At 35.0% G+C, this 12,575-nt stretch overlaps 1 protein-coding gene across 1 annotated transcript in view; it reads right to left on the bottom strand.

The window, feature by feature from the left end:
* Positions 1–12,575, bottom strand: part of DMD (dystrophin) — a 1,230,427-nt gene that overhangs the window by 866,967 nt on the left and 350,885 nt on the right. The window contains exons 12-13 of the mRNA XM_009283051.2: positions 6,863–7,013; positions 351–470 (exon numbers count right to left, since the gene is read on the bottom strand). Coding sequence (XP_009281326.1) covers positions 351–470; positions 6,863–7,013 — 271 coding nt within the window. The remainder of the gene's footprint in view (positions 1–350; positions 471–6,862; positions 7,014–12,575) is intronic.

Here is a 12,575-nt window from a genome sequence, read left to right as displayed (position 1 = left end):
GGGTCAGCTGTCCTGGCTGTGCCCCCTCCCAGCTTCTTGTGCACCTCCAGCCTTCTCAGTCGGCAGAGCATGGGAAGCTGGAAAGTCCTTGGCTAGTGTAAACACTACTTAGCAACAACTAAACCACGGTGTGTGGCCAACATTATTCTCATCCTAAATCCAAAACACAGCACTGTACCAGCTACCAGGAAGAAAATTAACTCTATCCCAGCCAGAACCAGGACAGACCATCCTCAGAAATATATCCTGAGATACACCCAATGCTACTAGCAGTTCTTCTTCAACCTTATCAACACTTAATGCCACTGATTGATAGCTTTTTCTCTGAGAGACAGAAGTTTAGTTGTTACCTGAAGCTGCTCTTCCAGTGCAGCAGTAGCTCTGTCTCCACTGTTTTCATCCACCACCACTACCATATGAGTTAGAGAATTCACCTTGACTTGTTCCTGTTCCAAATCTTCTTGAAATGCCTATAATTAAAGCATATGTGTTAGAAAATATGTTCCAAATTAAGAAAATGCTGTGTGTTTGGAGTCCCACTGACCGACTAATGTGTATAACTAACCAACTATGAGAACTTTATAATCCTATTGCAGTCAATACTAAGTAATTTAAACTTACTCTGTTACCTTAGCATATATATGCTAACATAAGCATATTGGGCAGATTTCCATTCCTTTCACAAAAATAGCTTACTGTTACTCACTCACAAGTCCTAACTCTTGATACAATATTTCAGACTGAAAATTCGGCTTGAGAAAGCATTTGTTTAGTTGATGTAGTTGACATAGATATCAGTATAGCATGTATACATACCAATAGCCTGCAAACTTTAAATAGCCACTGGATTAGATTTTGCACTTCATATTAACATATTAAAATATTTTAATTTTGCAAAAGTTATAAAAATATTTAAAATTACATAGTTTTTCATTAAACAACCACATACTATCTTCAGCTTGGCACTCCTACAACTTTAATAACATAGGATGAAACTGCTCAGGAGATGACTCAAAATTAGGAAAAACATGCAGCATCCTTGTTTCACTTACTGCAGAAACCAGAAAACAAAGTGAGGGAGGCACTTTATGATTTCTGAATGTCTGAGGAAAAACTTTCGTGCCCTTTTAGCTTTGGTATCCAGTTCCAGCTGCAAGGTGCAATAAAACTGAGGACAATCTTTTGCTGAGAAATAGTAAACTGCTAAAAGTGAAGAAACTTCTCTCAGATCTGCAAAAATTGATATTTGAATAATTCCTAACCTTGCCTAATTTCTACAACTCTTCACATCTCTCTGGCCCACCCACAATTTCCCAGGCTTCATGTAATAGATCTAATCAATTGTTCCCTCCCTCCTCACAGGGGACAGAGAAGTGTAATGGGAATTCTAGACATATTCACTCTTCAGATGGTGGTTTACAGCATACTCACTGTACACTTAAACTACATCACAAAAAATAAAAAAATAAATCTGAGGTACTGTAAGGTACTGTAACACCTTAGTAACACTCCCTTGTGGGTTTTAGTGTCTCCTCTTACCTTTTTTTTTTTTTTCCTTCTCACTTGCCATGAAAGATGGAATCCCTACTTTGCTATAGTTTGTTAACAAAACCAAAATCAGCCCAGCTCCTGTCAGGCACTAGGGAACTGAGCAGCCAGACCTATTTGCTCCTTCCTTTGCGGAGATGGAGCAAGAGGACAGGCGACAAAGATGGAAAGAGAAGGAGCTAAAGAAGCATTGGTACTGAAACTTCAAGCCACAGAGAAGGCAATATTCAATTTCTTTTCATAATTTTTGTTACCTATCTCCAGCTTTATATTAGTGTATTAACAACCAAATGTACATTTTTAACACCCAATAGTTAACCACTGTTTTACATTACTGGGTTCTGTGTTGTGTTTCTTAAATAAAACTTGAAAGAACCCCTCATCCCACTCCCCTGAAAAAAAACAAGGTATCCAGGACCACATCCTGCCTGACATACTTTTTAGGTGTCTATATATAACTAGCTTCAAACCAACGGAAGAATGTGGGAAACCAAAGTCCTGGATTGTGTCCTCAGTACTTCAGCAGAGTGTGTTCTAGTGATTAGTACATATATAGTATGATCGTTACGGTCTGAAAAATAACATAGCTAACCACATATGCCTTGTCACAACAGAAACCTTGACTGTATTGCAAACTATGCTGAATTTCACCATACCAGTTTTTCTGCTGCTTTTTCAATTAGTGTAATTCACTTAGGTATGAGGAACAAGCCCTTGCTGAAGATTAAGTCATGCATTTTAAACCGCTTTGGTAAAAGATCTTACTTTTATTTGAAAATTAATAAGGAAAGGAATTCACAGACTACTTTGTTTTTAAGACATAAACTCCTTACCCTAACACATTTCAGAGTTTTAATTCTTTCATGGGCATAGCCTTTGAGCCAATATATTTATAAGAATCCTCCTTTTTCTGACTTTCATGCCTGTGATTACCATTTGCTTCAGAGAGCTAGACTATAAAGTAATTCTCAAGGACTGTGAAGTACACCAAATTGTTAGAGCAATCCCTGGAATTCAGACTTCTCAACATTTTATGACCCAACATTTAATCAAGGAAGAGGAGGCAGAGCACTCATGGATCAGACTGTATAACACAGCTTGCTTCCCCTGGGTTCAGTCCCCTCTTTCAGTCATACGACAATAAATACATTGCTCTGTAAGCCTATAGCCAGCGAGAAGGTGACTTATTTCCTGATTAGTGGGTATCTGAGAGATGGCATCCCAGAACAAAACCAGAGCTAGCAATGCTCTGCAAGTGCAGGAGTGGAAGGCACCTTGGAAGTGGGAGTCTTGCACACAATGTGAAAGACTTGAGAAGTCAAGGAACTGATGAAACCAGAAAGTGGAGTCATTTTCTAATCCCCAGATTCAATTTGCCCTGAGCTAAAGGGCTGTTCTTTATAATCCAAGTGTCTATTTTTACCATGAAATTCACTGGTGACAATCGTTTGTATACAGGAGCTTGTTGAAACCGGAATTTATTGACGGCAGTCTCAAGACTAGAGTACGCTCTGTTCAAATCATTTAAATTGAAGTTTCTAACAAGTCCTCCTGAGCTTGTAGAGATAGCAAATTTTCAGGGACTTAAAATGTAAGATGGATATAGATGTTGATGCATGGGGATAGCCACAACAGAAACTCATAAAAGTCCACAGTTCCTTTAATTCCTATCTACCAGATAACAACTTATGCGACTCCGACATAATCTACTTCGAAGTGAATAAAAATACCTACTTAGGGTATCCAAGTACCCAAAGACAAATCCACCCCTGATATTTGAACAGTTAGGAAGTGTCTCATTTTACCTTTGCAATTAATCTGAAGTACTGAAAATCCTAACACTAAAAATTTGCCATAGTTTCTGACGTTTTCATAAAAAATTAAAAGGCTCAGCCTTCCAGAAAAAGTACAAATACCTAAGCAGCTTAGATTTTTTTTGAAAGTTACTGAAACTATAAAATATACTAACTATAAATTGTATAATAATAATGTGGAATAATTCCAAAAAATCAGTTCAATTAAAAGCACATTTTTGCTTAATTAAAAAATTTCTAATATAGTTTTGTGCTTAGACAGCTCAATAGTCCTCAGATTTTTACTGAAAAGCAGCTTTCTCCCTTTATAAAATTATAAAGAAGGGATACTTGCAACAGCAGACAAAATACATAAAACACTGCTGCAAAGACCAATAGTTCTTTACTGAAATGTTTGACTATTACTCCAAAATATATTGACTATGCCAGATTTCTTATCAGAACTGTATACCTTGCTAGTGACGTAAAATCTTCTAGAGTTCACCTCTATTTCAGTTCACTCAGAAAATTTTCTGTACTATCAAGATACTAACCTCATATACTACTGAACTAAGTAGCATGCTGGAAAGAATGTTGTGTGCTTTCTCCGGTCTCAGTGATGGGTGCCATTCCCAATACACATTACTGAATGATTATTTTTTTGTTGTTGTTATAGCAGCCAGCAGGGAAACCAAAGTGTTAGTCACAAAAACTCAAGACCAATATTTTGAGACATCATTGAGAAAAAAGTAGAACAAAAGAAATCAAATGTATGAAAGTTATCAGTCAAAGTGGGATAGATAACACGAAATAAATAGATTAAAAAATAAGTTACTACTGAACAGATAAAGAGGGAGAGGCAAAATGATAAAGGTAAAGAGGAGAGGGAGACAGGATGGCAACAAACCAAACCTATCACCTTTGCTGAAGTCTGTTTAATTTGAAATGATCTTTGCCTTTTATATAACTTCTGGTTCCTCCCATCAATTTCTACATTGTTTCTGAGATGTCCAGAGTCATGTGAGACTAAGAAAATTATGGGGGGTGTTGGGTTTTGCTTTTTTGTTTGCTTATTTAATAATGAAGCAATAACTGTGCTATTAAAATTCTATTGTTTTATACCTTGTTATAGAAGGTAGCTTTGCTGCATACAATATATAATAAAATTATCTGAAACTTTCACACAATATGTGAAAGAATGGAAAACATCTTGTTCTTTGACTTACGAATAAGACAAACTATACATGAATAGAATTTTAATTCAAGGTAAAACCATAACATTTTCTTTCCACCTTATTGACTAAATTGTCTCTTGTACAGAAAATAGATTTGAAAAGTAATACACAAAAATAATGTTGACTAACTCATCACACCAAAAATGAAGAACTAGTATGCTGGAGAGGTAGATTTCTGCATGTCTTCACTCAGAATATTCAAATACAAGCTAAATACCCATTTTTCTCAGTATTAGAATCAAATGTATGAAAGTTATAAGTCAAAGTGGGATAGATAACACGAAATAAATAGATTAAAAAATAAGTTACTACTGAACAGATAAAGAGGGAAAGTCAAAATGATAAAGGTAAAGAGGAGAGGGAGACAGGATGGCAACAAACCAAACCTATCACCTTTGCTGAAGTCTGTTTAATTTGAAATGATCTTTGCCTTTTATATAACTTCTGGTTCCTCCCATCAATTTCTACATTGTTTCTGAGATGTCCAGAGTCATGTGAGACTAAGAAAATTATGGGGGGTGTTGGGTTTTGCTTTTTTGTTTGCTTATTTAATAATGAAGCAATAACTGTGCTATTAAAATTCTATTGTTTTAACCCTTGTTATAGAAAGTAGCTTTGCTGCATACAATATATAATAAAATTATCTGAAACTTTCACACAATATGTGAAAGAATGGAAAACATCTTGTTCTTTGACTTACGAATAAGACAAACTATACATGAATAGAATTTTAATTCAAGGTAAAACCATAACATTTTCTTTCCACCTTATTGACTAAATTGTCTCTTGTACAGAAAATAGATTTGAAAAGTAATACACAAAAATAATGTTGACTAACTCATCACACCAAAAATGAAGAACTAGTATGCTGGAGAGGTAGATTTCTGCATGTCTTCACTCAGAATATTCAAATACAAGCTAAATACCCATTTTTCTCAGTATTAGAAAGAAACAGCATAACGAGACTGCATAAATAAAAGGACTACATTTTACATTAGTATTCAAATACAAAATGCATAGAAATAGGAACAAAGTTATTCAAGTCTTAGTACTCATGTATTCAAAATCTTTCAGGTTTCTTTCTCTAATTACCATTTCATAATTACCTGCTGTCTTTTTTTAAAAAGAAAATTTAATGTCAGAATATATGCTTAGCTAGCAAACCCACATACTGAAATGCATTGTCTCCTCACAGGGCAAGCACAGATAGCACAAATAGCAGCACTAGGTGTAGAATTTGTATTCTTCTTCAGTAGCACTCCTTAATCAGAATGCAGAAAAATCACCTTTAAGAAGTGGATCATACAGTCTTTTGCAGCTTTTGATCTCTTTTTTAAAAAACTGTAAAAGCTGGTTTCGGTTTGAATTGTTTTTTCGGGATGATCTGCCCTCTAGAACCTGGACTAGCACTGACACAGACCATCAAGCATCAAATGTTAAAATCTCTCAAGATACTATGGAACTGAACTGCTTTGAACCACTGATGTAGAAACATTAACAGGTTATCACAGTAAATCTCCATGACCTCACAAATCATCTCGGTTTTCTATACTTTTCTGTGTCTCCCTATCATCATCACCATGTGTCATGGATACCTATATAAATATATTTTAAAATTTAAATTAATATGAAGCCAGATAATTTAATCCAGTAAATGAAACAAAGCTATTACACAAATTATACCATCTCTCTCTTTTTAAATCTTAATTCTTCCAATTAAAGAATTACCCTGATGGAATGTGGAAAAAATTTGGCCAAATTCTCTCTTACACTCCATTTATTAGTTTGTTATTTTTCATTAATTGAAATACATTACTAAAAAGTATTTTCTACAGTTAGAAACTAGAGTCCATTTTATAGTGCTCTACAGTTACATATTCAGAGTCCCAGGAGCCCTAACAAGATTATGCAGTCTAATTATGACTACTGCATCATTGCTACTACAGGATGCAAGGAAAAAAAATGCAACATGCAAAAAGTAGAAAACACAGGTATTAAAAAATCTGATATATTCTTATTGTACTGTGTAATGAATGGATGTTACAGTTGCCTCGCATATTCTAGTATATTTTTTATATTTTAAAAGGAAGCTATTTTTTTTACATCAGGATAAAAGTCAGAGTTGTGATAAAATAACTCTACAAAAGCTTGTTAATTGTACAAAACAATCAATATTAAACAAAGATTCCATATTACTTTGCTATGTTCTAATGGCAGGAGTAGAGCTTTTAAAATGTCAAAAACTCAATTTTTTTTTTATGCCTTTGGAAGCATACCACAGCATACCTTATGTTCTTCTACTTGACGCTTTAGGTCCTCTAGATCTGGACCTAAGGGCTCCAAATCAATTTTCTTTGTCCTTTCCTCTGTTTTTGTCAGCCAGTGAGCTAACTGGGCTAGCTGTTGATTCTGCAGATCCATTAGGATTTTATGTAAACTGTAAAACAAAGAAATAATAATTTTAATTTATACATGACAGAAAACAACAGGCAGAAGTATCTGCCCTGTATACTTGTAACTGATTTTTATGAGGCTACATCTCAAGCCAGAACAAAAAAAATATAATTTCAAACAGATAACTGAAAATTTGTTTTGAATTAGGAAAATGTTTTGAAACTTTTTTTTTAGAACCTCAGTACTGCATATAATATACTGTCTGTTAAAGTTTTGGCCTCCAGTTGCATTTCTATTAGAGCTGTCTGGAAGTTCAAAATTTCTGCTATCTGGTTTCTTAAAGCTTGTATTGTCTACTACAAGTACTTTGAAAAGTGCTCAGACAGCTGCACTTACCAGGCTCCCTCAAATTTAGGATATTAAACAGAAGAGAAGAGATTATTAAATTTTCAGTTATTCAATGGAGAACACTCTGGAGAATTAAACAGGAAATACTTCAGTTTTGCCTAAACAAAGTATTTTGATAGCTCCAAAATGATCTGTCCAGAAATCCATTACAAATCCTTCACTTATACTTGCCATCTTTAGAAATTCTCCAAAGTTTCCTAAACAAAATCTTCATCTTACCAAAAGTATTTTTAAAATAATGTGTAAACTATTGCTGTGATGGAATTACAAGTAGTTATTTGTATTACCCATCTCTCGCATAACATACAATTTTTAACTTTACTTAGATTTGACAGACAAAAGTCACTGTCCTCAGTCACACTGAGCTTGGTGAAGCCATTGTATGTTATAGTGTGTTACATCTCAAGCACAACTCTTACAGCAAAAAGTTAGTTAACTACTTTCAGAACTTAACTTGGAAATTTGAAAACCTGAGTTGAACTTTCAGACTGGAGAAAACTGCCATCTAAGAAAGATGGCACAGTCCTACTCTACTGAACTTGCTTCTCAGTTGACTTCTTGTTCGCTTCTCTTCTTGAAAATGTAGCCCAAATTAGAAAGCTATTGTAAATTTTGTCTCTCTGTGACCAACAGCACCTAGAATTGTCCATCTGCACACTGACATTTCCCCCCCCAGGATATTTTAAATTAACAAAACATAAGTACATTTTCTTCCACAGCACCTGCAGTACTGCAGACTGGCAGAAGTGCAATGTGAGCACACTGCTCCAGACAAGTGCAAGAGGTCCATGACCAGGTAGGCAAGTTAAGAAATGCTCACACAAATCCAAACATACAGCTTTCTGTCACAATTTCAAGGTACGCTCAAGTAAAGCAAGTACTTCTGAGTTTGTCCAAACAATTTTGGATTTTCCCAAGACAGTTTGAACAAACCCAGAAGTGTATAATTTTGAAAATCTATGGCTAAATATGTCCAAAGCAAGCATCATTCTGTATTTTCCCAGACACACCTAATAGTTTTCAAACTAATCGCCACAGAAGATTGCATTGAACATGTAGAAAATTACTTTTTGGTACACATTTAAATTCTTCTGAACTACCAGGATTTAATACCTGTCAATGTCATGCAGATGTAATATGTGAAATCCCATATCTCATTTGCAGCCTGTTCATATTTTAAGGCATATGTCTGAAACTTCAGCACTTCTATTGTTGGTTGTTATTTATTTTATTTCCTACCTTTTTTGAGAAAAACATTTCCTTCCAGCTTCGAATCTTTTCAAAATGAGCATTTGGTCTCTGATGAAATATTTATATAATTACTATTTGCTATTTATATAGTTAAAAATAAGTACTGTATACACAGTATTAACTCATATTGTAAAAAAAAAATCACTAAGTTTCCAGTGCTATTTGATGCTTTCTTTGTATATACCTCAGCTAACTCATACTCCATTCTTAGATACTATTCCTCAGTTTATAAGCAATCCTTGGTATCACCTATAAATTCAGGAATGCAAAATACTCTGAATGCTGTGTATATACTGTCACATTTTATACTCAAGGGCAGAGCTGCTATTTAGAAGGACCTAGACAGGCTGGAGGGACAGGCCAAGAGGAACCTTATGACATTCAACAAGGACAAATGCAAAGTTCCGTACCTGGGAAGGAAGAACCCCTGGAATGATACAGACTGGGGACTGACTGACTGATGGAATTCCAGCACTAAATCTAACTGAACTTCCATCACACTGCTATTGTCTTTCTGTACCTGAACTGGCCTTTGCTTTAAAAAGAACAGGGCATTAGATGAAAGGCCTTCTCAAAACGAACTTTAACATGTTTATGCAAATAATAAATTTAGTATTGGTAAATCTTCGTTAAATAAGCATCCATTTTTTGTATCAAACAAAAGTTTAACCAGATAACACAAACACATAGACTTCAAATACTCCAAAAGTAACAGGCAACAAGAATGAATATTTTCAAACAGGGCTTCAAAAGGAATTATTCAAAAATTCCTAAGACTTGGGTATTTTAATCATAAAAACTTAGCTGTTACAAAAAGAAGCTGTTTGTACTTTTTTTTCCTTAGGGCAGCCAACAACACTAATAATTTATCTCAGGATTATCACTTGCATCTGGATAGATTAAAAAAAACAAAATTGGCTGAGGACTTCTGAAACAGAAGTAACCAAGTGGTATTAGTAACCATAGGAAGACAAGCCAAAACAGTTTCTTGAAACAGGAGTGGTAATGGAGAGAAAATATGAAAGGCAGTCTGGGAAACAAAGAAAGAGTGCAAGCTATGATCAAAGGAATCCTGAGGAGTACATGGACATGAAGCATATCTTCTAGTGCAAAGCAGCAGATACAGAAAAGGGGAGAAACTGCAGGCAAACACCGAGATGACCTAACCTTATGGAAATAAAGACTTGCAAACAAATTTTAAAAAATTAAAAGTTCGTTTTGAAATAAGGTTTTAGTTACACCTGTTTCTTGAATGGTACCTCACTGGTCCCAGATGGCACTGAGACAGTATCAGGTGTTACACTTGGAGCTCTGTGAAGCTATGCTACTTTCTAGAAACAGCAATAATTTTTAAAGACTCCAGATGGTAGCTCTTGGAAGGAAAGGACCAAAGAAAACAAATCACATGAACAACTGTAAGCAGGAACTGAAACTTCAACAGAACTTGAGAAACTGAAGAAAAAAAAAATGGTTCCAAGAATTGGGAAGGGCTCCATTAATCCAAATCTCTAAATAGTAGATATCAAACAGTAATCTTTTTCTGAGTTATCTCTCAAGATTTTTTTTCTAAGAGCAGAGTGTCATGGATCTTCATGATGTACTATGTTTTCAGTTTTTTTTAATGGAAATCATGTGTTAATTATTGATCAAAATGACCAGAAGATACATGTAGTGTCTTTTCCACTCTAATCTCTCTCTTTACAGAAAGAGTACAGGAAGTTGATACCCAGCTTTATTATAACCCATGGTTCACAAGGGATTAGCTATCTCAGATCTAAGTCAGTTCTTCTTCACTTTCAAGTGTCTATTTTATTGTCTTACTTGATGTTCTAAACCAAGGTATTATAAATATTAAATACAATGCTTCATCCTAGAGATAATTTATTTAGAGATAAATGAAATAAATGGTCTAGAAAACCTGCTACAGTAAAGAGAATTTTATTTAAGAAAACCAAGATATGATGAAATAAATACTTATTATATAGAATATTGATATTACTCCGAAGCAAGAAGCATAAACTTGAAAATGAAATAAACACAGAAAATAATTTAATCACAGTTCATTCATAAGCAAAAGAATGCTTCTTGTTTCTTCCCATTCTCCAGGTACTTTCTGGTTTTCAAATTACATCTATAAACATCTGATAGAGGTTTTAGTACTTATTTATATACCTCAGGAGATTATAATAATCTTTGTTTATGATATGGCCCTCATAAGTTTCAAATACAAAATACTTTTCCATTGAATTGAATGTGTTTTAATAATTGTGGAATTCTCCATAAAGTAGTAAATTGCATTACGTTTTCCTCTCCAGTGGTTCATTAATCACTCTGAGATGCTTTACTATAGAGAATCCTATTTGGGGAAGGGCAGGAGGAAGAAATGAAAAAACAGGCTATTTTCCTTCAGCATGTTAATGTATTGCTTGCTAGAAGAGTGAAATGCTTTCAATACATAGTGAATACATGGGAAATCCAATGTGGGCTACTTTTACACAACGGCACTGCTGTATTCCAAACTTCCTCTGATACTCTGACCTCCTAAATCACTTTTTCATAAGACCCTTTCACTTTTATAGTACCCTTTATCAGTATATCTTTCTCCTCTCTTTGTTGCTTGTTTGCTTTTGTTTCCACTGTGCTGTAAAGTGTGCTACCTCTTTTTACATTTCCTATTACTATTACGACAGAGGATAGACAGCCTTGCTGTTCTCATCTTCACAAAAACCATCTCTGGATAAACATTTCACTGTTGCCTTAAAGACTAGATTACAGCAATATGCTCAGAAGATTACGCTTTAGACTGAAGTAGAAGATAGATCCTGAGAGTTTAAATTGTGTATAATAACTCAGAAATATATTACATTGTGATATGAAAGCTGTTCATAACCCTCCAGCTGGTGCTTGAAACAAAGGGGTTTGACCCAATAGGTCAAAATTAGCCATATCTAAGTACATCACTCCTGAGAAATTTTCTCTTGCCCTAACGCAAATTTCATTGAATTTATGACAGAATTTTTTGTATAAGAAATTAAATAGTAGCACAACATTCTCTGTGAAGCCCTTATCACTTTATGTCTTCCACTGATTTCATATTACCCGAGTATGACATGCTTCGGAAGATACTAGACCATTCAATTCCCTGAGCAATGACCTATAGCTGCATCTGGGAGATAAGTTTAACAGTTGGTGCTAAAGGACATTTTAGTTGGCACAGTACCACTCATAGAGGTGAGGTTGCTATTTGCATGTGTTGATTTAAATGAAAATAAATATGGCAAACAAAAACTACCTACAGTAAAGTATCATTGAGTCTTCTCTCCAAGAAAATAATATAGCTGGAGGAAGTTAGGTTGAAACATCTGAAACCCATCAACAATTTTATAGACTGTCAAAGAAAGCTAGAATAAAGAAAACAATCTCAATACTCAGTTACAAGCTGAAAAGAAAACAAATGTTTAGAATTACTAAGAACATATTGCAAAAAAAAGAGAGCAATGTTATGCGATTGCTGAAAATCACAGTTTGTCCTTTAATATTGTGGGCAATTCTGGTCCCCTCAACTCCAAAAAGATAAGGTAGAACTGGAAAAAGCTCGAAGAAGAGCAAGATGAATAACCAAAGATATATATTTATGGAGACAGCAAGGAAAGATATACGCTGTTGACCCTCACTTGTAACACAGTATCTAGAGGGAATCACTTAAGCTACCAGTGACAAACAAAGAAAAAGAAGCCATTCCTCAAAAAAGTAGCACTCATACTGGGTAAGAGCAACCATGGACTTCCGGAGGGCAGCTTTGGCCTGTTCAGGACGTTGGTTGAGAGAGTCCCTTGGGAGACGGTCCTGAAGGGCAAAGGGGTCCAGGAAGGCTGGACGATCTTCGAGAAGGAAGTCTTAAAGGCGCAGGAGCAGGCTGTCCCTGTACGCCGTAAGAAGAACGGGC

Source organism: Aptenodytes forsteri, unplaced genomic scaffold (genome assembly GCF_000699145.1).
Source record: "Aptenodytes forsteri isolate BGI_AS27 unplaced genomic scaffold, ASM69914v1 Scaffold2, whole genome shotgun sequence".
NCBI lineage: Eukaryota > Metazoa > Chordata > Aves > Sphenisciformes > Spheniscidae > Aptenodytes > Aptenodytes forsteri.
The sequence above is the reverse complement of the archived record's forward strand: the minus strand, read 5'-3'. Positions and strand labels throughout refer to the sequence as shown.